The sequence below is a fragment of the Arachis ipaensis genome, chromosome B7 (genome assembly GCF_059453495.1).
Source record: "Arachis ipaensis isolate K30076 ecotype BB chromosome B7, ASM5945349v1, whole genome shotgun sequence".
NCBI classification, from domain to species: domain Eukaryota; kingdom Viridiplantae; phylum Streptophyta; class Magnoliopsida; order Fabales; family Fabaceae; genus Arachis; species Arachis ipaensis.
This window is the reverse complement of record NC_142442.1, coordinates 110754435-110781884: the sequence shown is the minus strand read 5'-3', so window position 1 is coordinate 110781884 and position 27450 is coordinate 110754435. Positions and strand designations below refer to the sequence as shown.

General features: G+C 37.8%; 2 protein-coding genes and 1 non-coding gene across 4 annotated transcripts; 2 read left to right on the top strand and 1 right to left on the bottom strand.

Annotated features, from left to right (window-relative positions):
* The first annotated feature begins 6033 nt into the window (after positions 1-6033).
* On the top strand, positions 6034-7930 carry LOC107609691 (Photosystem II reaction center PsbP family protein). 2 transcript variants are annotated; one of them, XM_016311708.3, is made up of 9 exons: positions 6034-6210; positions 6300-6424; positions 6490-6561; positions 6642-6722; positions 6796-6878; positions 6994-7069; positions 7285-7403; positions 7487-7531; positions 7648-7930. In XM_016311708.3, exons 1-9 carry the CDS (start codon positions 6092-6094, stop codon positions 7672-7674), a joined length of 747 nt encoding a protein of 248 aa, XP_016167194.1. In that variant the 5' UTR covers positions 6034-6091; the 3' UTR covers positions 7675-7930. The 2 variants fall into 2 exon arrangements, with proteins under 2 accessions (XP_016167194.1, XP_016167195.1); XM_016311709.3 differs by lacking the exon at positions 6490-6561 and having other exon boundaries at positions 6039-6210.
* A 325-nt stretch (positions 7931-8255) lies between these two features.
* SWI3B (switch subunit 3) lies at positions 8256-10713 on the bottom strand. Its single transcript, XM_016311582.3, is given in 6 exon segments — positions 8256-8481; positions 8484-8636; positions 8716-8846; positions 9159-9291; positions 9497-9910; positions 10007-10713. Coding segments are annotated over 6 exon segments (1473 nt in total). The 5' UTR covers positions 10619-10713; the 3' UTR covers positions 8256-8451.
* Positions 10714-20536: 9823 nt separating this feature from the next.
* LOC148553728 (small nucleolar RNA R71) lies at positions 20537-20644 on the top strand. The gene has a single exon (XR_015893824.1). It is a non-coding gene; the product is annotated as a small nucleolar RNA R71 (small nucleolar RNA).
* Positions 20645-27450: the final 6806 nt, after the last annotated feature.

The window sequence follows — 27450 nt, the reverse complement described above, 5'->3', positions numbered from 1 at the left end:
GGTAGCCATTGACAACGGTGATCCACCAACACACAGCTTGCCATAGGAGGACGTGCGTGCGTGAACAAGAAGACAGAGGAAAGCAGAGATTCAGAAGACAAAGCATCTCCAAAACTCCAACATATTCTCCATTACTGCATAACAAGTAACCTTTAATCCATGCTCTATTGTTTATTTGCAATTCAACTGATAAACATAATTGACTTCCTGACTAAGATTTACAAGATAACCATAGATTGCTTCAAACCAACAATCTCCGTGGGATTCGACCCTTACTCACTTGAGGTATTACTTGGACGACCCAGTGCACTTGCTGGTCAGTGGTACGAGTTGTGAAAAGTGTGATTCATAATTCGTGCACCAGCCACCCTAAGTTGTCCAGATAGAAATGAGTTCTACATCTACTTTGAGCACCCGGTAAGTCAACCAATGGCAATTGAACCAGAGCCAGAACCAGAGGAAGAGCCCGTTACGATCACAGATGAATCCTCATCGGATGACGGATATGAGAGTGCCGAGGATGAGGCCTACAAGCCTCCTCCTCCTGGTTATGAGACTGATAGTAGTGATATTGAGTCACCAAAAAGACGTGAAAAAAAAACAAAGAAAAAAGCATCGGTGTCTCCATCAAACAAGAAGAAGCAGTCACCTAAGAAAAATGGTAAGAAATCATCAAAAAGGTATACCGGTTGGAGGAGGAAGAGACATATGCTATACGGTGAATCTAGTAAAGGAAATCGAACTGAGACACCTCCTAGTGGGTTGGGTTCTGGCCAAGGGCCAGTAGAAACAGATATGGGAGGTCCAACAGTGGTTAATGAGAAGAGTGACAATGATGACTACAACTATGAATATGCTTCTGAAGAGTGTCATACCTCGGTATCTTCTGAGGATAAGAGGACAATGCACGGACTTGATTTCAATGAAGAAAATGAATATAAAGAGGTTCAGTTTGAGCTTGGAATGCAATTTTCGAGTATGGATAGATTTAAGAAGGCCTTAAAGGATGTATTTGTCTGGGATGGAAGAGATTGCATATATATCAAGAATGAGAAGGAGAGGGTCAGGGCTAGATGTGCAGAGGAGAACTGCCCATGGTTGATATACGTGGCAAGGAACTCAAAAACAATGGCATTTGAGATAAAAATATTTCACAAGCATACATGTGGAAGGGATTATGGAAGCAACTTGGCCAATAGGGCATGGGTCACAGATAAGCTGGAAAAAAGGTTGGCAACACAGCCTAAGCTGACATCGAGGGAAGCAACAGAGCATATGAAACAGGACTACAATGTTCAGGTCCATCCAAAAATGATCCAAAGGGCTTTGAAAGCAGCTAGGGAAATTGTTGTTGGGAATGACAAGGCACAATATGGGAAGTTGTGGGATTATTTACAAGAGTTGCATAGGAGTAACCCAGGCAGCACGGCTGACATGTGTGTTGACCCAATTCCGCAGTCTCTACCGCTGTTTGACAAAATTTACATATGCTTAGATGCGTGCAGAAATGGGTTTGTTAGGGGTTGCAGACCACTAATAGGCCTAGATGGATGCCTTTTAAAGGGGTATTATGGAGGCCAACTCCTAACTGCAATGTCACTTGACGCTAACAACCATGTATTCATTATTGCATATGCTGTTACAAGAGCAGAAAACACAGAGAACTGGATGTGGTTCTTAACTCGGCTTCAGGGTGATTTGGGAGACCATCAAGTGCACGGATGGAATCTCATGTCCGACCAACAGAAGGTAACAACATTTTCCAACCTATTCTGATATTGTTTCTAATTCTGCAGAATATAGTTGGATTATAGTGTTGATATTGTTTAGATTACTAGAGTGTATAAAGAAGTCTATAGCATATAATTGGGTTACATCAAGTCATATTTAGACTTCTGTTGCACATGTTGGATTATAATTAGATGTTTGTAATAGTTATAATTGGCTTATAATTGGCATATAATTTTTTGTTTTATAAATACAATTCTGCACAATATAATTGACTTATAATTAGTTTATGGCTATAGACTTCTGTTGCACATGTTGGATTATAATTAGATGTTTGTAACAGTTATAATTGGCATATAATTTTTTGTTTTATAAATAAAATTCTGCACAATATAATTGACTTATAATTAGTTTATGGCTATAGACTTCTGTTGCACATGTTGGATTATAGTTAGATGTTTGTAACAGTTATAATTGACATATAATTCGCATATAATTTTTTGTTTTATAAATACAATTCTGCATAATATAATTGACTTATAATTAGTTTATAGCCATAGGCTTAAAGTTGTTTATAATTGGTTTATACCAATGACTTCTATTGCCAGCAATTGGTTTATAATTAGATGTCTGTAGCAATTAGAAATGGCATATATTTGGTTTTTAAACCATCTTTGCAGGGACTTATGCGTGTAGCAAAGGAAGTCATGCCCTATGCACACCATAGAAATTGTGTGCTGCACATTTGGAAGAATCTTCAACAAAGATTCAATAACAAGCAGGTAAAGGGACTGTTATGGCATGCTGCCAAGTGCACTACTCAGGTGCAGTTCAAAGCATCAATGTTGAAGTTTAAAAGTGAGTGCCATGGAGGATGGGAGTATATGAATCAATTTGACCCAGGAGTTTGGTGCAAGGCATATTTCAGTCATGGTCCGAAGAATGACAGCCTCACCAATAACATGTGTGAGGTTTGGAATTCTATGATAGTTGAGACAAGGGAGAAGCCGATTCTAACAATGTGTGAAGAGATAAGGTGTACAATAATAAAAAAGATGGCCAAGCACAAGAGGATTCTAGGGAGGTGCACTGGAAAACTGGCACCAGCGCAGCAGTGGAGGCTTGACAGGCACATTAAACCATAGAGTCATAAATGGAATGCACAATGGAGCGAAGATAATGACAGGGTTCTATTTGAAGTTACTAGGGAAAAACAAATTGGGCGTCAATCTCCAACAACATACATGCACTTGCAATGCATGGCAGTTGACAGGTAAACATTAATTATTAATTCTTGTCTTGTTATTTTCACAATTTTTAGCACACCATATTCATGTTTTTGTTGCTGTTGTATAGGGATGCCATGTGTCCACGCAGTTGCTGCTATCTCTAAGTTGAGGATCAAGGCTGCTGAAGACTTTGTGAGCCCTTATCTCACTATAGATGCTGTGAGGAAAACATATGACTTGTGTGTAAATCCAGTGAACAGCGAAGAATTTTAGGAGAAGACAGACCATCCAAAGCCACAACCACACATGATAGTAAGACCAACTGGTCGTCCAAAGAAATGCAGGACTGAATCCGGTGCACCCCCTCCCCCTCCCCCAGTGATTGGCGACAAAGTGAGAAGAACTTTTCAGGTAACGTGTAGCAAATGTAAGGAGAAGGGGCATTATTATAAAACATGCAAGGGAGCACCAGCTAAACCCGACTGGCAACCAAAAAGGAAGAAGGCAAAAGCGGCTAGCAAAGCTTTGGTTGTGATGACTGAAAATGTAGCTCCTGCCCCTCCCCCTATAGGGAATGTGGCTGGTATTGATGGTGGTGTAAATAACATACCTGTTGAAGAACCTGAACCTATTAACCTGGACCCTCTTGTAAGTTTTTTTTAGACAAGTATTTTGTAAGTCGTATACATTTTGGGTTGTGTCATTGAGTATTCACAATGAGTTAATATTTGTATACATATGTGGCTGCAAAACATGTTTCTGTCATACAGGATATGGCTAGGAAAAACAAGAAAAAATGCCAAAGAGGCCGCATGTAGAGCCAGATGAGATAAACATTTCACAAACTGCCCCAACTGCAGAGGTAAATAGAGACACCATATTTCTTAACTTTTTTTTTTAACACAAAAGATGTAGTTTTGGAGCCCAAATGTGATTCACTATTGTTTTACCAGGTTCCAGAAACTGATCAAACTACTCCAATGAATCAGGCCACAACTCAGGCTCCAAAGGCTCAGCCCTATTCTGCAGCTAGCTCCAAAGTTTAGGCCCAAACAAATGGTCAGAAGGGCCCCAGGTCCTCCAGTGCAGTCCAACGAACCTCCTCACAATGTACAGGCCCAACCAGAAGGACAAAGCTTACAGAAAATCTCTCATGCAATCTCCACTGAAACTCTGGCAGTAGCTAGCACTGGGACCTCATCAAGGCTATTCAAGTTCATTCTAACTCCAGGAATGAAGCCTCCACCAAAAAACCAGTGAAAGAACTTGCTATGTGGATATTATGTTGTTTAGGGAATGTAGAACTTTGGTTTAGGGGAGACTCTATCTTAGTTATTTTGGTTATAGTGTTGATGTTATGATTAGGTTCTGATTTGAAGTCTACATAATACTCAGTATTGATTTAGAGATACTCATATTTTGGAGTGAACCTTTTGTAAAACACTCATGCTTTGGTTTGTGAATCACTGAATCGCTTTATATATTGGTTTCAACTTCTATGAAACTCTCAGGAATTGGAGTGTAATTCCAAATGTGTCATATATTTGAATATTTACATTGTTATCTTCATAGACATGTGTTTCACAAACTCATAATAATACAATATGATAATATCTCAATATACTATTTTAAATTCTAATAACTACATGAAATAAAATAAATTAAGTATCACTAAATTAGAGTAAATAATCATAACATGAGTTGTTGTCTTCATAGAAGCTATGAATTTCAACCATAATACATTAAGTAGTTGTCTTCTATTTACATAACTTTGCACACTAAATCAAATTCACATTTTTCTCAATTAACCCACTGCAAATTGATGAAATTATAAGTGTAGCTGCAATTCCAATTAAAAAAGTGGTTAAGGTTCTGCATTTAGTGTTGCCTCCAAATGTTTTTTCAATTTCCTGCTTCGCCATCATTACTTCCAGTGCCTCCAATCTTTCTTCCATCGTCTTTAAACTTTCAACCATACCATTCTGATTGACATCAGCTTTATGTGAATATGACTCAACATATTCATCAAGCCAAGCAAAGTATTTGCAATGTGGAGTTGTGGTCTGCAACAAACAACACTCCATGGTAATGACAATGAATTTTGAAACAAAACTAAAATTGAAAAATGATTACCTTAAACATTGAGCAACAAAAAAAGAGCCTGTTCGAATTTTCTGCAGTGCTTGATTGAAACAATATTGCATATGTGCCACAATGACATCTGGGTGCTACAAATCTTTTCTTGCCTTGGTTTGTCTTTTCCCTTATACTCCCAATGGAACCCAGAGTCGGACTCCAGCACAAATTCTTCCCAGCTTCACTGCTTTCCTCCACGGTTCGTGAAGAAGAGTCTCTGACTTTCATTGCCATATTATTCTTCAGGAGAAAAGTCCTTATCTTCACTCCACACACAACAAAGACAATGAAGAACAAAGAAAAAACCCTAAATAGCTATGAACACCCAGGAGATAACTGCTCATAATGAAACGCAACGTTTCAACAAAGTTACAGGGGGTGATTTGTCCCAAATATGAAGGAGAGAAACCCACGTGGACAAGTCACTGACACATCAGCAAGTGACCTGCTCGGAACCGGTTGCAGGGACTGGAACGTATATCTAAATAGATAGGGATCGATTTGGGTATTTAGATTTCTTAGGGGGTGGGAAGTCCATCGGACAAATGGTTAGGGACCGAAAAGGGCATTTACTCTATAATTTTTTATAATCAGTATCCATGAAATACATTATAAAAAAATATTACATGTATTTTATTGTCATTATCAATGAGATAAGTAATAAAAATATACATATCTAGTTACACATATGTTATAAAAAAAATATAACATATTTCATTGTTACCACAAAAAATATTTTAAATGTAAGTATATATGAAAATTAAGAGATAGATATGTGTATTTTATTATCTTGTCACAGTAAAAGACAAAGGTAATATGAGAGAAAAACTATAAATAATTTTAAGAAAGAATATATTAGTAAATTAAATAATTTATTTATTTATTAAAAATCCATCATTTTATCATTTTATGTTAGAAAGATCAGTAAAAAATATAAAAATAATAAAATATAAAAATAAGAAAAGTAGGAGAGAAAGAGAGAAGGTGATCTGAAAGGAATGGCTTCCGTTTCGTGGTTCTGTTGTCTTCAAATGCGACCTACGCCATGCCACTCCACCACACCCTTCGCCGCACCCATAACAACACTTCACCAACAACACCACAACCCATCTTCACTGTAAGAATCCATTTCTCATGTCTATGTTTCACGCATAACATAAGCAACGTGCTAACTTCATTATATTATTTCTTTATTCTACTCTCTAGTTCTTCTACCGGAGAGGAAGGATCATCACATGGTGTTCATAGAAGACAGCTACTTGTTCACACGGCAGCCGCAGCTGCATTATTAGCACCCGCAGCACTTGTTCCAAATGCATCAGCACTCAATGGTACGATGAGTTCTGTTTCTTAATTTGTGCTACTGTTTTTGGCAAATGATATGAACTTGTCTTAGATGTGTCTACTGAGGAGGATGTTCGTATTTACACTGATGATGTCAACAGGTTCAAGATAGCTATACCCCCAGGTGAATTCAATTCAATTCCAAGTTTAGCACTTCTTCATTTTCAGGTGCTTATAATAAATCATTCTATGTGTGTTTATTAGATTGGCAAGTAGGAACAGGAGAGCCCGATGGGTTTAAATCGATTACCGCTTTCTACCCGCAAGAGGCTTCCAATTCCAATGGTATTCATTCTGCCACATCATCATATCATTGAACTTCTTCTTAAGAGTAATTGTTGGTACCAATATGTTTCAGTGAGCGTTGCCATCACAGGGGTGGGTCCGGATTTTACTAAGATGGAATCGTTTGGTAAAGTGGAAGAATTTGCCGAGACCCTGGTCTGATTTTTTTTTTTTTTCACTTCACTTCCGATTTTTTTTTTTCTTTAATTCTTTATTTCTTCTTTGTTCCATGTAATGCTAAATTTCTCACTGTGAATATGAAAATGAACAGATTGGTGGATTGGACAGAAGCTGGCAAAGACCACCGGGTGTGGCTGCCAAACTCATAGATTGTAAATCATCCAAGGGTGCTTACTTCTACTCTTAATTCCACCTATTTCATTATGATATATATGAGTTTTTGTCAAGATTGTGTTATGAAGCATCAATTTACATTTCTTCTAGCTCCATTTCACATTGTCCTATGATATGATATGTGCTAATGTGAGAGAATAACTTTACCTAGTTGTGAATATTGAAGCTTCAGCAATGAAGCCTAACTCAACTCAAAAAATGGCTTCAGGGTTTTATTACATAGAGTATTCGCTGCAAAATCCGGGTGAGAGTCGCAGAACCTTATATTCTGCTATTGGAATGGCATCAAATGGTTGGTATAACAGACTCTACACGGTGACAGGACAGGTTTGAATTTTGATGGCCACATAATGAGATACATTGTTACTTTTATGTGCTGATTTCTGACTCTATCTTACTTCTGCATGCAGTTTGTAGAAGAGGAAACTGACAAGTATGCTTCCAAAGTGAAAAAGGTCAACTTCCGTTGTTCTATTCTTTCGGTTAAAACATACATAGTTCAGTTTGAGCGTCTAGCTTGGTGCTTTCAAACTAACTCAATTTCACCTAAACTTACACTTGCTTTCTGCAGGCTGTTGCATCATTTAGGTTCATATGAACAAAGAGTTCATGAGGGAGATATTATCTATCTTATGTTCCATGTGGACGGATGTGTCTACCTAGATATACTCTTATAAGATCCCTCGATGTTAATATTATTCCTTTTTTTCCCCGTGATATAGTAACATTGACATTATTTCTAAGCTAGAAATGGCATCCTATATACCACACTGGTATGATACTTACCACAACATTTCCTCCAATATTGTTAATGAAGCAGCATGCTTACTCTCAAGCAGAAATTCGACAGTTAATGTAGCGAATCTTGATGCACACCAGTCATCGATTTATCTTCACTTTTATTATCATACCAAAGTTTTTTAAGTCGCATCTAATAAGCGATTTCCGGTTCTGAATTCCAATATACAAGGTTTTAAGTTATATATTAAATTAAGCAGTCAAGAGTATTAGAAAAAATCTCTCAATTCAATCCATTAACAAGTTATTTGTAGATTCAAATTCTTTGTTTTGTATGGTTCACAGTTATAGCTTCGTTTTTGGTCCAGTCTTACAACTTATGGACTTATCTTGTTGAAATATGTAATATCACCCCACGTAAAAAAATTAAGATAAAAAATAAAAAAAATCACACCCCACACGTGTCATACAAACTTCCACTATAATTTTTTCTGTCCCTCTAAAAATTAGAGGAACGTTCACAAATAATAGTTAGCAACAAGATTCCGTTACATCATAATATCGTACATATACAATGCTGACTACTGTGACGCAGAATTAATATTTAGACTTGCTAAACCTAAGAACTTGATAGTCATCAATTTGTCTTTACACCATTGCCTTTGTGCGTTCTCCAGATTTTGGTGCAGATTGCTTTTGAAATAAAAGAGAAAGCTGATCAAGGAAAAGCAAGTTCTTCATTTGCTCCAACTGCTGGCATTCTTTCTCTATCATCAAGTCTGAATTCTCAAAACGAAGAAGCTTGTCTTGGATATTTTTCATCTGTACAACAGAATATCCATTATTCAGCAAAGGCTTAGCTGCATAGAGCATTATGGTAATAACTTAACAAATTACAGACCTGAACTTCAATAATCTCAGAAATTGCCTTTTCCACATCTAACTCTTCTTTTTCGAGCAGTATATTTGCATGAAATCGAGATGCTTGTGATGAATCTGAAGAGGTACCACCATTAGATGCAATACCAGCTTCTGCATCAGAAACAAAGCCATAATTATACTGAGAAAAATGAGTTAATAACTTAAATTCTTCACTTTCTGTTGAGAATCACATGAACATACTATATCAGCTCCAGAAGAAGAGGGGAGGAAGAAAAACAAACGGAAAAAATTGCAGCACAATGTATAGATTCACATAATTTAGAAAAACACGTTTCAGAAACTAGTCCAATAAGTACATGATGAAGATTGATCCATCCATTTCAAGATAATCTCCATTATGACCATTACCTTAATTGATTCAAAAGCTCGTAATCTTAAGCCAAAGATATTCATCATTCTCACCTTGTAGTGATGTGTTTCTTGGGAATGATCGATGATTTTTAGTTGTTTTGTAAGCCTCCGAGAGAGTTGCCACTGCAGCTTGTGCAGCAGAATATGCAACCTCTGATCCAGCCAGAGCTGACAGAAAAGCAGCCTGCAAATTTGAATAAGATACCTTAAACAGTTAAATAGAGATTCTACAGAAATTATTTTGTGAAGCACATAGGCAATTCAATACTGGCAGATCATTCTTCAGCAGTCCAGCAGTCACAATCCCCGTCAAGAGTTTAACAAATACTCCTCTATATAAATTGAAATCAACAAAAGAAAAAGCAGCACGACTCCAACCAAGAAATCACCTGAGCCATAATAGGGTTGCTTGCATCGGCAAGAGGGGTGAGTCGCATTCTTTTACTATGCTCGGCTGCACCACCAGCTTCTGAATCGCATTCGGCTACAGCAGCATTCTGCCTCAGCTGATTTGCAGTGTCGTCAGTCGCACCGCCATCTCGATAACGCAGGAACTGGTCCCCAAAAGGAAGCTTGATGAAATGAGCAACGCAGTCCTTCTCTGTCCTGCCACCAACATGCTGGGAAACTCTCTTCCAGTCATCACCATAATGCGTAACGGCTTCCAGAAGATTCAGAGTCTCCTTCTCACTCCAATCCGTCTTAGTCTCTTCACTTATCTCAACTCGCCTAAAATCCGAAGAACTCACACCCACTCTATAATTCCCACGAACATAGCATCTCGCACACAGAGTCAAATCATACTACACCAACCAAAAAGCAAAGGAAATTCAAAAGTTTCAATCTTTATATTCCCATTAATCCATCTTCATTGCAAAGGAAAGAGGCAAAGAAGTTACCTTATCACAAGCAAAGCAAGCAATGGTGCAAACGGCTTTGCATCCGCTGCAGATTCTCTTGGTGTTTTCTCGAACAGGTGGTGGGGGTTCGGCAGTGTTGGATCCAGATTCGGATTTGGACTCTTTGTCGTCCCACTTCAAGGGCTTGTTCATGGACGAAGACGGAAGGTAATTGATCAATCCCCATGCTTCGAGGAAATCGAAGACTCTGCGGATGGAACCGACGTCACCGACGAGGGTTTTCCTGACGTCGGTGAAGGTGATTTTTCGGGAAGGGTTGTAACGGAAGTACTTGACTATGGAGTTCCTGTAGTACTTGTAAACCCTAGGGTTCTTGGAGGAGGAAGAGGGGGAGTCAAAGAACTCGGGGAGGTGGCGGACCTCGCATTGGTGAATGGAATGTAAGGAGAACCATCTCGAGTGACTGGGGACCAGCACGAGGGTGGCTTCTGTGGAGGGTTTTGAGTCAGACAATGGGGCTTCGGGCTTCGCCGGAGAAGGTGAGGGCTGTGGTGGTTGCTTGGGAGGGGGCGGTGTGGTTTCGGTGGAAGAAGAAGGAGGGTCACCCGGTTTGGGTGGAGGCGGAGCTGTGGCGGGAGAGTTGGTGGCCATCGGATTTTAATTAGCGGTTGGGCCTTCTTTGGGTTCTTTCTTCTGTTGCAGCAACAGAGACTAATTAGCCGGTGTTGCCATATACAACTCTTTAATCCTACATCATATTACAGAAGTAGTAAGTACTATTTATGATTTTATTCCTACACTTAGGGTGAACGGTAGATCGGCCAGGATATGACTAAAAATTCAATTCGATCCGTATTAAAATTATCGGATTGAATTTAATATTTGCAATTTTTAAGTTTGGATTTGATATGTGCAAATCGGATAGAATCTCGGATATATTCGCAAAATATATAAATATTTTAAAAAGTTTATTTTTATTTAAAAATATCAATAAAATACTATATTTTTACTCTTTTAAATATAATTACTCTTAAATATACTTTTTTTAAATAATAAAAATAAAATAATACAACATATATGATAATTATTAGTTGAAATAAAACATAAAAATAATATTTACTTATTTATTTATTTATTTTTACGGATCTACGGATATGCGGATCGGATATACAGATACCTACATAAAATCCGCAATCCGATCCGATAACATTGTGGACCAGATCCGATCCGATCTGATAACCTTGTGAATCGGATCGATATCCACAATTTTCGGATTGGATCTAAATAAATACCACGAATATGCGGATCGGATCCAATCAATAAACACTCCTATTAGTACACTAGACTAAATTGCAACTAATATTTTGGATATAATAATCTCGCATATTAAAGTTATACTTGCATATTAAAATGCAATTTGAAATTTTTAATTTACTCGATTTAGTGTTTAAAGTTAGATATTTATTGTTTACTCACTCACATTAGTCTTTCGAATATTTTTTATTAACTATATACTGATGTGGTATATTGATATAGACCACATATAATAGAATGATGATGATGTGATATATTGATATAGACCATGTATAATAGAATGATGACGCGTGACAAAATACGAGTTGTCCACATGTTAGACTAAATTCTCAAAGTGGTACTTGAGAATTATAACTTTTATTATCTTAATTATTTGAATCCAAAATTTACTATACCAGTTTCTAAGATTCAGTTTCAGACACCATATTGGTCCGTAGACCCTTTTTAGCACTGAATCAGCAAATAGAATGCTGCTCATGTTCTGACTTGCCACAATACACACAAGACTAAACAGTATTATTTCGTTTTGGCGCTTAAACAAGGCAAAAACGAAAAGACGAAGAAGATTTTATATAATGTGCAAACTATTTTATCTGCCTTCATTCTCCAAAATGACTTTATTTTTGCTTTATTTAAGCGTAAAAACGAAACAATATTGTTTAGCCACGTGTCTAGCATGGCAAATCAGAGCTAGCTCAACACTTTATTTGCTGACTCTGCGTTGGAAAGGGCCTGCAGACCAATATAGAGTCCAGAGTTAGATCTCAAAGACTAGTATAGTAAATTTTAGATTTGAGAAACTAAAATAGTGAAAGCCGTGAATCTCGGGAACTACTATGCATATTTAGTCCCACATGTTGCTTTGGTGTTACGTTTCTTAACATTATTTATCTATAGATCAATGACATGTCATCATTACAAAAGACTCAAATTGGTCCTTAAATTTTACAAGCAACTTTGCTTCAGTCGGTCTCGAGGCAGGGGATCTTATGTTTGGAAGAGTATATGTCGAGTTTGGGATATGCTGAAGGAAAGTTTTATTTAGTGTATTGGGGATTTGGAACAAAATCTTTGGTTTTCTAAATGAAGAAGAGAGGGGCGACTGTGTCATGAGATGGATTATGTTCACATTTTTTATTCGGATCTTCGGATCTTGGACATTTGGTCATCTGGACAGTGAAACCTTGAGACTATCTATTCTCCTCTGAATTAGTATCTGCAAAGCAATATTAACTCTTACAACCCGGATGTTTAAGCTAGTTTAGTGGTCGGTTGGTGTTGGACTGGTGCGGCTTCAAAGGTTTATGATGCTCAGTGATTATTTGTGGCTTAGTAAGAAGATGTTTAGTTGGGAGGATAGGGAAAATTGGCATTGACTTTGGCGTCAACATGTTCCAGAAAAGCACAAATTCTTGGCCTAGCTATGTCTTCGGGAGGCTCTTCCTACTGTTGCATTTCATTTTAGGAGAGCCATTTCGCACATGGATAGCTGTCCACGATGTTTCTCACATCGGTTTTACATTGCATTCGGGATTGTCCAAAAGTCCAGCTAGCTTGGCAAGCTTTAAAGATCTCCAGTCAACCAGTGGATTTGATGAGTTGGTTCTTACATAATAGCAAACAGCGCTCCTTTAGATTATTTTCTGGTCTCTGGTGGATTTGGCGTTCAAGGAATAACGAGATATTTCATCCCCACGAGCCTTAGACCACAGACAAGGTGACTAGTATGGCTTTGTCTTTAGAAAAGGAGCTCCGGAATATTTTTGAGTTGCAATGAGTTCTATCTCCTCCACCATTAGTGGTTCTTGGATTCCTCCCTCAGTAGGTGCCTTTAAGATTAATTGTAATGCTAGCTATCCTAGCAATGGTGCTCGGGTTGGTTTTGCTTGTGTTAGTAGAGATTGGAAGGGAATGTGGCAACGAGACTGTTTGGGAACAATTGAGAGTCATAGTATTCTGTAAGGAGAGTTGTTTGCTATTTGGAGAGGCTTTCTTTTAGGGGCACGGATTCAGTACACGGAAGGAGTTTGCGCACCAAAATGCCAAAAAGCTGTTTGGCGCACTAATCAACTAAAATGTATCAAAATCAAAATGTATATTTTTGTGGGGTCTTCTTCACAATTACACATAAAATAGGATAACTTCTTTTAATTTTTTTAAACGAATATATTTTACTTAATTGTTAAAAGCTGCCTCCTCTTTTAGGTTATCTTCCTCTTCTTCCTTTGCCGTCCCCCTTCCATTATCTCCACCGCCAACAACGACGGAAAAAAAGAGCTAAAGCTCCACCATTCAACACTGTGAATCTCGGTGCTTCCTTGTGTAGAACCAGAAACGCACCATGACCAATGATCCTATTAGCATTGAAACACCTTTATACACAGTACCAAAAGCACCATGACCAATGATCCTATAGCATTGAAACACTTAGTAGCAGCCTTCAACTCCTTATAACTAAACTGATTAGGAATCTTAATAATCTCAGAACCAAGTGTATCCAATTTCTTAACACGCTTGAATTTCTTAGAATAAACCCAAATCAAAACACCAGCAAATAAAGCAAGAACAAAAGCACCAGCAGTAACAACACCGGCAACCGCACCCAAATTTTCTTTACACAAACCATTGTGGCAAGAAGACGTCTTACTCTCCTTTTGTGCCACTGAAGGCGCAATTGATGGTGGTGGCGACAACGACGACGAAGAACCAGCTGAATTAGTGGTGCACGAAATTGTGATGTCCAGGCTCGAACAATCCCTGGTAATGGCTCCAGAGCTTGGTGCTCTGATCTTAATTCATAATTGTCACAACTTCGATACAACTAACCAGCAAGTGCACTGGGTCGTCCAAGTAATACCTTACGTGAGTAAGGGTCGAATCCCACGGAGATTGTTGGTATGAAGCAAGCTATGGTCACCTTGTAAATCTCAGTTAGGCAGATATAAGGTGATAATGGTGTTTTCGAATATTAATTAATAAAATAGGGATAGAAATACTTATGTAAATCATTGGTAGAAATTTCAGATAAGCGAATGGAGATGCTTTCGTTCCTCTGAACCTCTGCTTTCCTGCTATTTTCATCCAATCCGTCTTACTCCTTTCCATGGCTGGCTTTATGCAAGGGCATCACCCTTGTCAGTGGCTACATCCCCTCCTCTCAGTGAATAATATGCTCACGCACCCTGTTACGGCACGGCTATTCATCTGTCGGTTCTCGATCATGCTGGAATAGGATTCACCCTCCTTTTGCGTCTGTCACTAACGCCCAGCACTCGCGAGTTTGAAGCTCGTCACAGTCATTCAATCATTGAATCCTACTCAGAATACCACAGACAAGGTTTAGACCTTCCGGATTCTCTTGAATGCCGCCATCATTCTAGCTTACGCCACGAAGATTCTGGTTAGGAGATCTAAGAGATATTCATTCTAGCTTAATTCATGTAGAACAGAAGTGTTTGTCAAGCACGCGTTCATAGGGGAGAAGGATGATGAGCGTCACACATAATCATCACCTTCATCACGTTCTTGGGTGCGAATGGATATCTTAGAAGCGAAATAAGAAGAATTGAATAGAAAACAGTATTACTTTGCATTAATCTTTGAGGAACAGCAGAGCTCCACACCTTAATCTATGGAGTGTAGAAACTCTACCGTTAAAAATACATAAGTGAAGGTCCAGGCATGGCCGAGATGGCCAGCCCCTCTGATCTAAGAACCAGGCGTCCAAAGATTGTCAAAAAGACGTCTCATACACTAGTAAAAGGTCCTATTTATAATAAACTAGTCACTAGGGTTTACATGAGTAAGTAATTGATGCATAAATCCACTTCCGGAGCCCACTTGGTGTGTGTTTGGGCTGAGCTTAAGTGTTGCACGTGTAGAGGCCATTTGTGGAGTTGAACGCCAGTTTCTGTGCCAGTTTGGGCGTTCAACTCTGGTTTTGGATCCTTTTCTGATGCTGGACGCCAGATTTGGGCAGAATGCTGGCGTTGAACGCCAGTTTACGTCGTCAATTCTTGGCCAAAGTATGGACTATTATATATTGCTGGAAAGCCCTGGATGTCTACTTTCCAACGCAATTGGAAGCGCGCCATTTAGAGTTCTGTAGCTCCAGAAAATCCACTTTGAGTGCAGAGAGGTCAGAATCCAACAGCATCAGCAGTCCTTTTTCAACCTCTGAATCTGATTTATGCTCAAGTCCCTCAATTTCAGCCAGAAAATACCTGAAATCACAGAAAAATACACAAACTCATAGTAAAGTCCAGAAATGTGAATTTAACATAAAAACTAATGAAAACATCCCTAAAAGTAACTAGATCCTGCTAAAAACATACTAAAAACAATGCCAAAAAGCGTATAAATTATCCGCTCATCACAACACCAAACTTAAATTGTTGCTTGTCCCCAAGCAACCGAAAATCACATAGGATAAAAAGAAGAGAATATACTATAAATTCCAAACTATCAATGAAACAGAGCTTCAATCATATGAGCGGGACTTATAGCTTTTTGCCTCTTGAATAGTTTTGGCATCTCACTTCATCCATTGAGGTTCAGAATGATTGGCATCTATAGGAACTCAGATTTCAGATAGTGTTATTGATTCTCCTAGTTCAGTATGATGATTCTTGAACACAGCTTCTTTATGAGTCTTGGCCGTGGCCCTAAGCACTTTGTTTTCCAGTATTACCACCGGATACATAAATGCCACAGACACATAATTGGGTGAACCTTTTCAGATTGTGACTCAGCTTTGCTAGAGTCCCCAATTAGAGGTGTCCAGGGTTCTTAAGCACACTCTTTGTTTTTGCTTTGGACCTTGACTTTAACCGCTCAGTCTCAAGTTTTCACTTGACACCTACATGCCACAAGCACATGGTTAGGGACAGCTTGGTTTAGCCGCTTAGACCAGGATTTTATTCCTTTAGGCCCTCCTATCCACTGATGCTCAAAGCCTTGGGATTCTTTTTATTTGCCCTTGCCTTTTGGTTTTAAGGGTTATTGGCTTTTTCTGCTTGCTTTTTCTTTTTCTTTTTTTTTTTCGCCTATTTTTTTCTTTTTTTTTCTTTTTTTTTTCTGCAAGCTTTGTTCTTTGCTGCTTTTTCTTGCTTCAAGAATCATTTTTATGACTTTTCAGATTATCAAATAACATGTCTCCTAGTCATCATTCTTTCAAGAGCCAACATATTTAACATTCTTAAACAACAACTTCACAAGACATATGCACTGTTCAAGCATACATTCAGAAAACAAGAAGCATTGTCACCACATCAATATAATTAAGCTAAGTTCAAGGATAAATTCGAAACTCATGTACTTCTTGTTCTTTTGATTTAAAACAATTTTCATTTAAGAGAGGTGATGGATTCATAGGACATTCATAACTTTAAGGCAAAGTTACTAACTACTAATGATCATGTAATGAAGACACAAACATAGATAAGCACATAACATAGAAAACGAAAAACAGAGAAAGCAAAAACAAGGAATGAATCCACCTTAGTGATGGTGGCGTTTCCTTCTTGAGGAACCAATGATGTCCTTGAGCTCTTCTATGTCTCTTCCTTGTCTTTGTTGCTCCTCCCTCATTGCTTTTTGATCTTCTCTTATTTCATGAAGCATGATGGAGTGCTCTTGATGTTCCACCCTTAGTTGTCCCATATTGGAACTCAATTCTTCTAGGGAGGTGTTGATGTGCTCTCAATAGTTTTGTGGAGGAAAGTGCGTTTGAGGCATTTCCGGAATCTCATGGTGATGAGCTTCTTGCGCCTCTTGAGCTCCATGACTGGGCTCTCTTGCTTGCTCCATCTTTTTCTTAGTGATGGGCTTTTCCTCTTTAATGAGGATATCTCCCTCTATGTCAATCCCAGCTGAATTGCATAGGTGGCAAATGAGGTGAGGAAAGGCTAACCTTGCCATAGTGGAAGACTTGTCAGCCACCTTGTAGAGTTCTTGAGGTATAATCTCATGAACTTCCACCTCTTCTCCAATCATGATGCTATGGATCATGATGGCCCGGTCTATAGTAACTTCAGACCGGTTGCTAGTGGGAATGATTGAGCATTGAATAAACTCCAACCATCCTCTAGCAATAGGCTTGAGGTCCAATCTTCTTAGTTGAACCGGCTTGCCTTTGGAGTCAATCTTCCATTGAGCTCCTTCTACACATATGTCCATAAGGACTTGGTCCAACCTTTGATCAAAGTTGACTTTCCTTGTGTAGGGGCGTGCGTTCTCTTCCATGTATGGCAAGTTGAACGCCAACCTCACATTCTCCGGACTAAAATCTAAGTATTTCCCCCGAACCATTGTAACATAGTTCTTTGGATCCGGGTTCTTACTTTGATCATGGTTTTTGGTGATCCATGCATTGGCATAGAACTCTTGAACCATTAGGATGCCGACTTGTTGGATGGGATTTGTTAGAACTTCCCAACCTCTTCTTTGAATTTCATGTCGGATCTCCGGATACTCATTTCTTTTGAGTTTAAAAGGGACCTCAGGGATCACCTTTTTCTTGGCCACAACATCATAGAAGTGGTCTTGATGGGCTTTGGAGATGAACCTTTCCATCTCCCATGACTCGGATGTGGAAGCTTTTGTCTTCCCTTTCCCTCTTCTAGAGGATTCTCCGGTCTTAGATGCCATCAATGGTAATGGAAAAACAAAAAAGCTATGCTTTTACCACACCAAACTTAGAATATTGCTCGCCCTCGAGCAATAAACAAAAGAATAGAAGAAGAAGAAGAAGAAATATGGAGAGGGAGAGGGAGATGTGGTTTCGGCTAAGGAGAGTGTAGAGGGGTGTGTTGTGTGAATTTGGTGAAGAATGGAGGTCTTTATATAGGGAAGGGAGGTGGGGTATTGGTTCGGCCATATGGGTGGGTTTGGGTGGGAAATTGGTTTTGAATTCTGAAGGTAGGTGGAGTTTATGAGGTAGGTTTATGGGGAAGAGTGGGTGGATGTGAGTGGTGAAGGTTTGGTGGGGAAGAGAGATTGAGGTGATTGGTGAGGGGTTTTTAGGGAAGAGTGTTTATGGGGTTATGTGAAAGAGAGTGGTGAGAAGAAGTGAGTGGAGGTAGGTGGGGATCCTGTGGGTCCACAGATCCTGAGTGGATCCTGTGGGGTCCACAGATCCTGAGGTGTTCAAGGAATTACATCCCTGCACCCCTTAGGCATGTAAAAATGCCTTTGTATCCAACTCTGGGCGTTCAGCGCCAGGTTGGTGGCCATTTTGGGCGTTCAACGCCCATCTGTGTGCCATTTCTGGCGTTGAACGCCAGAACCATGCCTGTTCTGGCGTTCAGCGCCCAGAAGCTGCCCATTTTGGGCGTTCAGCGCCAGAACCATGCTCTGTTCTGGCGCTGAACGCCAGACAGATGCTCCTCCAGGGTGTGATTTTTCTTCTGCTGTTTTTGATTCCGTTTTCAATTTTTCTATTTATTTTGTGACTCCACATGATCATGAACCTAAGAAAACATGAAAAATAAGAATTAGATAAACATTGGGTTGCCTCCCAACAAGCGCTTCTTTAATGTCAATAGCTTGACAGTGGGCTCTCATGGAGCCTCACAGATGTGCAGAGCTTTGTTGAGACTTTCCAACACCAAACTTAGAGTTTGGATATGGGAGTTCAACACCAAACTTAGAGTTTGATTGTGGCCTCCCAACACCAAACTTAGAGTTTGACTGTGGGGGCTCTGGTTGACTCTGCTTGGAGAGAAGCTTTTCCTGCTTCCTCCTCATGGTTGCAGAGGGAGATCCTTGAGTTTTGAATACAAGGGAGTTCTCATTCCATTGAAGGACTATTTCACCTCTGTCAACATCAATCACAGCTCTTGCTGTGGCCAGGAAAGGTCTTCCTAGGATGATGGATTCATCCTCTTCCTTTCCAGTATCCAGGACTATGAAATCAGTAGGTATGTAAAGGCCCTCAACCTTTACTAATACATCTTCTACTTGTCCATAAGCCTGTTTTCTTGAGCTGTCTGCCATCTCTAGTGAGATTTTAGCAGCTTGCACCCCATAGATTCCCAGTTTCTCTATTATAGAGAGGGGCATGAGGTTTATTCCTGAACCAAGGTCACACAGAGCCTTAAAGATCATGGTGCCTATGGTACAGGGTATTATGAACTTTCCAGTATCCTGTCTCTTCTGAGGCAATGTCAGTTGATCCAGATCACTTAGTTCATTGATGAACAAGGGAGGTTCAACTTCCCAAGCATCAATGCCAAACAATTTGGCATTCAGCTTCATGATTGCACCAAGAAACTTGGCAGTTTGCTCTTCAGTGACATCCTCATTCTCTTCAGAAGAGGAATACTCATCAGAGCTCATGAAGGGCATAAGGAGGTTCAATGGAAGCTCTATGGTCTCTAGATGAGCCTCAGAGTCCTTTGATTCCCCAGAGGGAAGCTCCTTATTGATCACTGGACGTCCCAGGAGGTCTTCCTCCTTGGGATTCACGTCCTCTCCTTTCCTTACAGGTTCGGCCATGGCGCTTATGTCAATGGCCTTGCACTCTCCTTTTGGGTTCTCTTCTGTATTGCTTGGGACAGTACTAGGAGGGATTTCAGTGATCCTTTTACTCAGCTGGCTCACTTGTGCTTCTAGATTTCTAATGGAAGACCTTGTTTCATTCATGAAACTTACAGTGGCCTTAGATAGATCAGAGACTAGATTTGCTAAATTAGAAGCATTTTGTTCAGAGTTCTCTGTCTGTTGCTGAGTTGATGATGGAAAAGGTTTGCTATTGCTAAACCTGTTTCTTCCACCATTGTTAAAGCCTTGTTGAGGCTTCTGATCCTTCCATGAGAAATTTGGATGATTTCTCCATGTTGAGTTATAGGTGTTTCCATAAGGTTCACCTAAATAATTTACCTCTGCTATTGCAGGTTTCTCAGGATCATAGGCTTCCTCTTCAGAAGATGCCTCTTGAGTACTGTTGGATGCATCTTGCATTCCATGCAGACTCTGAGAGATCATATTGACTTGCTGAGTCAATATTTTGTTCTGAGCCAATATGGCATTCAGAGTATCAACCTCAAGAACTCCCTTCTTCATAGGCGTCCCATTGATTACAGGATTCCTTTCAGAAGTGTACATGAACTGGTTATTAGCAACCATGTCAATGAGTTCTTGAGCTTCTGCAGGCGTTTTCTTTAGGTGAATGGATCCACCTGCAGAAGTGTCCAGTGACATCTTTGATAGCTCAGATAAACCATCATAGAATATATCCAGGATGGTCCATTCTGAAAGCATGTCAGAAGGACACTTTTTGGTCAACTGTTTGTATCTTTCCCAAGCTTCATAGAGAGATTCACCTTCTTTCTGTCTGAAGGTTTGAACATCAGCTCTAAGCTTGCTCAGCTTTTGAGGAGGAAAGTACTTGGCTAAGAAAGCCGTGACCAGCTTATCCCAAGAGTTCAGGCTGTCTTTAGGTTGAGAATCCAACCATAATCTAGCTCTGTCTCTTACAGCAAAAGGGAAAAGCATGAGCCTGTAGACTTCAGAATCTACTCCATTTAGTCTTAACAGTATCACATATCTGCAAGAATTCAGTTAAGAACTGAAAAGGATCTTCAGATGGAAGTCCATGAAACTTGCAGTTCTGCTGCATCAGAGAAACTAATTGAGGTTTCAGCTCAAAGTTGTTTGCTCCAATGGCAGGAATGGAGATGCTTCTTCCATGTAAATTGGAATTAGGTGCAGTAAAGTCACCAAGCATCCTCCTTGCATTATTATTATTTTCGGCTGCCATCTCCTCTGCCTGTTCAAAAATTTCTGAAAGGTTATCTCTGGATTGTTGTATTTTAGCTTCTCTTAATTTTCTCTTCAGAGTCCTTTCAGGTTCTGGATCTGCTTCCACAAGAGTGTTCTTATCCTTGCTCCTGCTCATATGACAAGGAAGAATGGCCAGAAAAATGATAATAATAATAGAGATCCTCTATACCACAGTATAGGGATCCCTTTGTGAGTGGAAGAGAAGGGGGAGACAAAGAATGTGATGTAAAGGAAGAAATGCAACTGTACGAATGGAAGAGATGTGAAATGAGATGTTAGGATATGAATGAATAAATAGAATAGAATGAGAGAGAAGGAGGGGATTTTCGAAAATTAATTTTGAAAAGGAGTTAGTGATTTTTGAAAATGGTTTTTGAAAAATGTTAGTATTTTTCGAAAATTAAGATTTAAAATTTAAATTAATTAATAAATTAAAAAGAAATTTTGAAAAAGGGGGAAGATATTTTCGAAAAATGAGAGAGAGAGAGTTAGTTAGGTGGTTTTGAAAAAGTTAAGAAACAAACAAAAAGTTAGTTAGTTAGTTGAAACAAATTTTCGAAAAGATAAGAAGTTAGGAAGTTAGAAAAGATATTTTGAAAAGATATTTTTGAAAAAGATAAGATAAGAAGATAATTTTGAAAAGATATGATAGAGATTAGTTTTTGAAAAAGATTTGATTTTTAAAATCACAATTAATGACTTGATTCATAAGAAATCACAAGATATGATTCTAGAACTTAAAGTTTGAATCTTTCTTAACAAGCAAGTAACAAACTTCAAATTTTTGAATCAAAACATTAATTGATTATGTTATTTTCGAAAATTTGGTATAAAAATAAGAAAAAGATTTTTGAAAAATATTTTTGAAATTTTCGAAAATAACTAATAATTTTGAAAAAGATTTGATTTTTGAAAAAGATTTTGAAAAAGATAAGATTTTCAAATTGAAAATTTGATTTCACTCATTGGCAACAACTTGATTTTAAAAATTTTTGAAAAAGTCAATCCAAATTTTCGAATTTGATGAGAGAAAAAGGGAAAGATATTTTTTTTGATTTTTGAAATTTTTATGAAAAACATGAAAAATATGCAATGCATGAAATTTTTAGATCAAAACATGTGATGCATGCAAGAATGCTATGAATGTCAAGATGAACACCAAGAACACTTTGAATGTCATGATGAACATCAAGACACAATTTTGAAAAATCTTTAATGCAAAGAAAACATGCAAGACACCAAACTTAGAATTCTTTAATGCTTAGACACTAAGAATTCAAGAATGCATATAATAAACATGAAAAGACACAAAACAAAAATTCATCAAGATCAAACAAGAAGACTTACCAAGAACGACTTGAAGATCATGAAGAACACTATGAATGCATGATATTTTCGAAAAATGCAAGATGCATATGCAATTGACACCAAACTTATGATATGACTCAAGACTCAAACAAGAACAAAAAAATATTTTTGATTTTTATGATTTTCTAATTTTTTTTGGATTTTTATTTTATGTTTTTCGAAAAATAATTTTGAAAAAGAAAATAAGGATTCCAAAATTTTTAATATGAATTCCAGGAATCTTATGCTCTAAAGCTCCAATCAAAGGGTCAGGCATGGCTTAATAGCCAGCCAAGCTTTAGTATGTAACTCAGACATGACACGCCTGAAATTCCTTACATTCAACAGCCAATTGGCTAAGAAAGATAAAGAAGCTCTTCTCTTGAGTATAAGAATTGAGACATGGCTTTACAGCCAGCCAGGCTTCAACATGCTCCATGAAACACTAGAATTCATTCTTAAAAATTTTGAAAGGAAAATATATTTTTGAAAACATTTTTATTTTAAATTTTTTTTTTCGAAAACAAAGGAAGAATTTTTGAAAGATTTTTGAAAATTTTTTTGAAAACAAGACAAAAAGAAAATTACCTAATCTGAGCAACAAGATGAACCGTCAGTTGTCCAAACTCGAACAATCCTCGGCAACGGCGCCAAAAACTTGGTGCTGTTGCCGGATCAAAAGGGAATCTGGCACTGATGTTACCGGACCAAAAGCTTGCCGAAAACTCAAACAATCCCCGGCAACGGCGCCAAAAACTTGGTGCTCTGATCTTAATTCATAATTGTCACAACTTCGATACAACTAACCAGCAAGTGCACTGGGTCGTCCAAGTAATACCTTACGTGAGTAAGGGTCGAATCCCACGGAGATTGTTGGTATGAAGCAAGCTATGGTCACCTTGTAAATCTCAGTTAGGCAGATATAAGGTGATAATGGTGTTTTCGAATATTAATTAATAAAATAGGGATAGAAATACTTATGTAAATCATTGGTAGAAATTTCAGATAAGCGAATGGAGATGCTTTCGTTCCTCTGAACCTCTGCTTTCCTGCTATCTTCATCCAATCCGTCTTACTCCTTTCCATGGCTGGCTTTATGCAAGGGCATCACCGTTGTCAGTGGCTACATCCCCTCCTCTCAGTGAATAATATGCTCACGCACCCTGTCACGGCACGACTATTCATCTGTCGGTTCTCAATCATGCTGGAATAGGATTCACCCTCCTTTTGCGTCTGTCACTAACGCCCAGCACTCGCGAGTTTGAAGCTCGTCACAGTCATTCAATCATTGAATCCTACTCAGAATACCACAGACAAGGTTTAGACCTTCCGGATTCTCTTGAATGCCGCCATCATTCTAGCTTACGCCACGAAGATTCTGGTTAGGAGATCTAAGAGATATTCATTCTAGCTTAATTCATGTAGAACAGAAGTGTTTGTCAAGCACGCGTTCATAGGGGAGAAGGATGATGAGCGTCACACATAATCATCACCTTCATCACGTTCTTGGGTGCGAATGGATATCTTAGAAGCGAAATAAGAAGAATTGAATAGAAAACAGTATTACTTTGCATTAATCTTTGAGGAACAGCAGAGCTCCACACCTTAATCTATGGAGTGTAGAAACTCTACCGTTAAAAATATATAAGTGAAGGTCCAGGCATGGCCGAGATGGCCAGCCCCTCTGATCTAAGAACCAGGCGTCCAAAGATTGTCAAAAAGACGTCTCATACACTAGTAAAAGGTCCTATTTATAATAAACTAGTCACTAGGGTTTACATGAGTAAGTAATTGATGCATAAATCCACTTCCGGGGCCCACTTGGTGTGTGTTTGGGCTGAGCTTAAGTGTTGCACGTGCAGAGGCCATTTGTGGAGTTGAACGCCAGTTTCTGTGCCAGTTTGGGCGTTCAACTCTGGTTTTGGATCCTTTTCTGGCGCTGGACGCCAGATTTGGGCAGAAGGCTGGCGTTGAACGCCAGTTTACGTCGTCAATTCTTGGCCAAAGTATGGACTATTATATATTTCTGGAAAGCCCTGGATGTCTACTTTCCAACGCAATTAGAAGCGCGCCATTTCGAGTTCTGTAGCTCTAGAAAATCCACTTTGAGTGCAGGGAGGTCAGAATCCAACAGCATCAGCAGTCCTTTTTCAACCTCTGAATCTGATTTCTGCTCAAGTCCCTCAATTTCAGCCAGAAAATACCTGAAATCACAGAAAAACACACAAACTCATAGTAAAGTCCAGAAATGTGAATTTAACATAAAAACTAATGAAAACATCCCTAAAAGTAACTAGATCCTGCTAAAAACATACTAAAAACAATGCCAAAAAGCGTATAAATTATCCGCTCATCAATTAGCCCTCGGATTCATTAGAGTAACCGCCGGCGGTGGCGGTGGCGGCGTCGCCGACCCCGCCGACGACGACGGAAAGAAAGAGCTAAAGCTCCACCATTCAATTGATGAAGGGTTGAGATTGGTTACAGAAAATGAGAAGAAGGTTCGGAAGCTGACCGGACGAGAATATAAGGCTCTGCCGGAGCCGGAGCTGGGGACGGGAAGGTCGCGCATAAGGCTGACGATTCCGTTGTTCAAGTGAGCGTTGCCGAGGAGCTTGAGAGAATTGAGCCTTAAGGTTCCAAAGTCAAATTGAATTAATTTAAATATTTGATTTTTTTAATATTTTGATATAATACCACAAAACATTTTAAATTTAACAATAATAACCATCATAAAACTAATATTTATAAAGTTACCCCACTGACACAAAAGTAAATTAAAGTATTACTAGTCAATCATATGAAACTAGATTCAGACAAATTTCTACCGTTAGATTAAAAAGCATATATAATCCAATGACTCCTTATCAACAAGCGCACCGGTCAGCCAAAGCTAAATTTTATGCACATTGGTAAGCCAAACACACACGCACATGGAATCCGTGCCCTTCTTTTAGCTTGGAACTTGGGATAAAGAGATATTATATGTGAGACAGACTGTGTGGAGGCCTTTACTATTGTCAATAATTTACAAAATTATTCTGGTTTTATTGATCCTTTGGTGTTGAAAATCCGAGATATCATATCTTAAAAATAGCGTGTTGTTCTCCGGGTGATCTTGAGAAATGCAAACACAGTAGCAGACATCTTGGCAAAGACTACAACGAGGGCCTTTTCTCTCCAAGTGGAGCTTCTATTGCCTTGAAAGGAGTTTGAGAGTAGTATTCAACAGGACTGCCTTTCTTAAACATTTTTTTATTTGTTTTTCTTTTTTAGTTGTTGTTTGTTTTCTTTCCAGCCACCAAAAAAGAAAATTAAACTGTCATGAAACCAATTTATCTTTAAACCAATTTCTTTTTATTTTTTATTGCATAAATTCAAAATTCTTAATATTTTTAAATGTTAAATTTTATTCATAATTTTTTTATAATAATTTAATATTAATAAATTTGATAATATATCATTATGTTATTTCAATAATAAAATTATATGATTAACTAAAACACGTTTTTTGTTTTGGTTAAAACACGCATATTTATAGAAATAAAAACTCAATAAAAATTTATTTAAATTTTATTTAACTTACTAAAAATCATTATTACTAGTTAATTAATAAAAAGAATATCGTATTGTTAGTTTTTGTTTTTATAATATATTTAAAAACTATTTTTAACCATTAATAGAAAATTTTAAAATTTATGAGTATCACATCATAAGAGCATACGTCAAAACATACCTGAATTCAGGTTAATAAATTTTGAGATGTTTTTGGTTGTGGTTGATCTTTGATATCTAGTTATGATTCAGGGACTTTTGAGTTATGAGCACACCACGCTTATACTGCTCTTAGTTATTTTTCTTTCTCCTAGTGGTTTCTAGGTATTTTTCTCTCTTTTCTTTGTTTCTTTTACTTTTTCATTGATGACATAAAGAATAACCATTTTGTTGAGTAGAGAGTTTCTTCTTTTATTGTTACCTTATTTTTTTTAAAATGTAACTTCTACTTTTCTGTTATAAAGAGAAAAGAAAGTAATATTTTTTATTAGTTAAAATTTTATTAATTCTATTCTTTTTATTGAGTAACAACCATCATATTTAACTCACTATAATTAGAATTAGTCTTATTAATTACATGAACCACATTATTATTTTAATAAAATAATTTACAATCTCCTACTTGATCCATGTAATGACTTGAAAATTCAACAACCATAAAAGCACACTACTTTACATTGAAATAATCAAATCATCATCCTTAATTGAATCGCATTGATTGGATCATGGTAGTAGATGTCTATTAGTGACATAGTTCTTTTCATATATCACAAAATTAACTCAACTCAACTTTTATATGAGAAGGTATATAAGAATATGTTATCACATTAAAAATTACATGTAATTATCATAATGTGATAGGCAACGAGTAAGTAGAAACATAACTTTAATTGAATTCATAAGTGTCATAATGATATAAGCAAAACACATAGTCATACATATGCATACATATTATACTTTTATAATAACAAAGAATTATCAAATATGTTCATCTATATTACCTGACCAGAAAAATTTTTTGGTGCAATCTCTTAGTTAATTGATCCACTATCATCATACTAGTACCAATATGCTTAAAAGATACTTTTTGTTTCTACAAATTTTTTAAAAATGTCAAAGTACTTCAAATCCATGTGTTTTATACCTTTAGACTACTTGTCATTCTTAAAAAATAAAACAACTATAGAATTATCGCAATATAGTCTTAGTGACTTAGCTATACTTTCAATGATACTAAGTCTTTAGATAAAGTTTTTACAACCACAATGCTTGAACTGAGGCATTAAAGCATGCCATGAATTCCACATCCACAGTAAAGTAGCAATAATAGATTCTTTTACACTTTTCCATGAAATAGCTCCTCCAGCCAACATAAAAACATAACCAAAAATTTACTTTCTCGAATATATGCATCCAACAAAATCTGAATCTGAGTAGACAACCACTTTAAGACCATCTGATCTTCTATATGGGAGCACATGTCT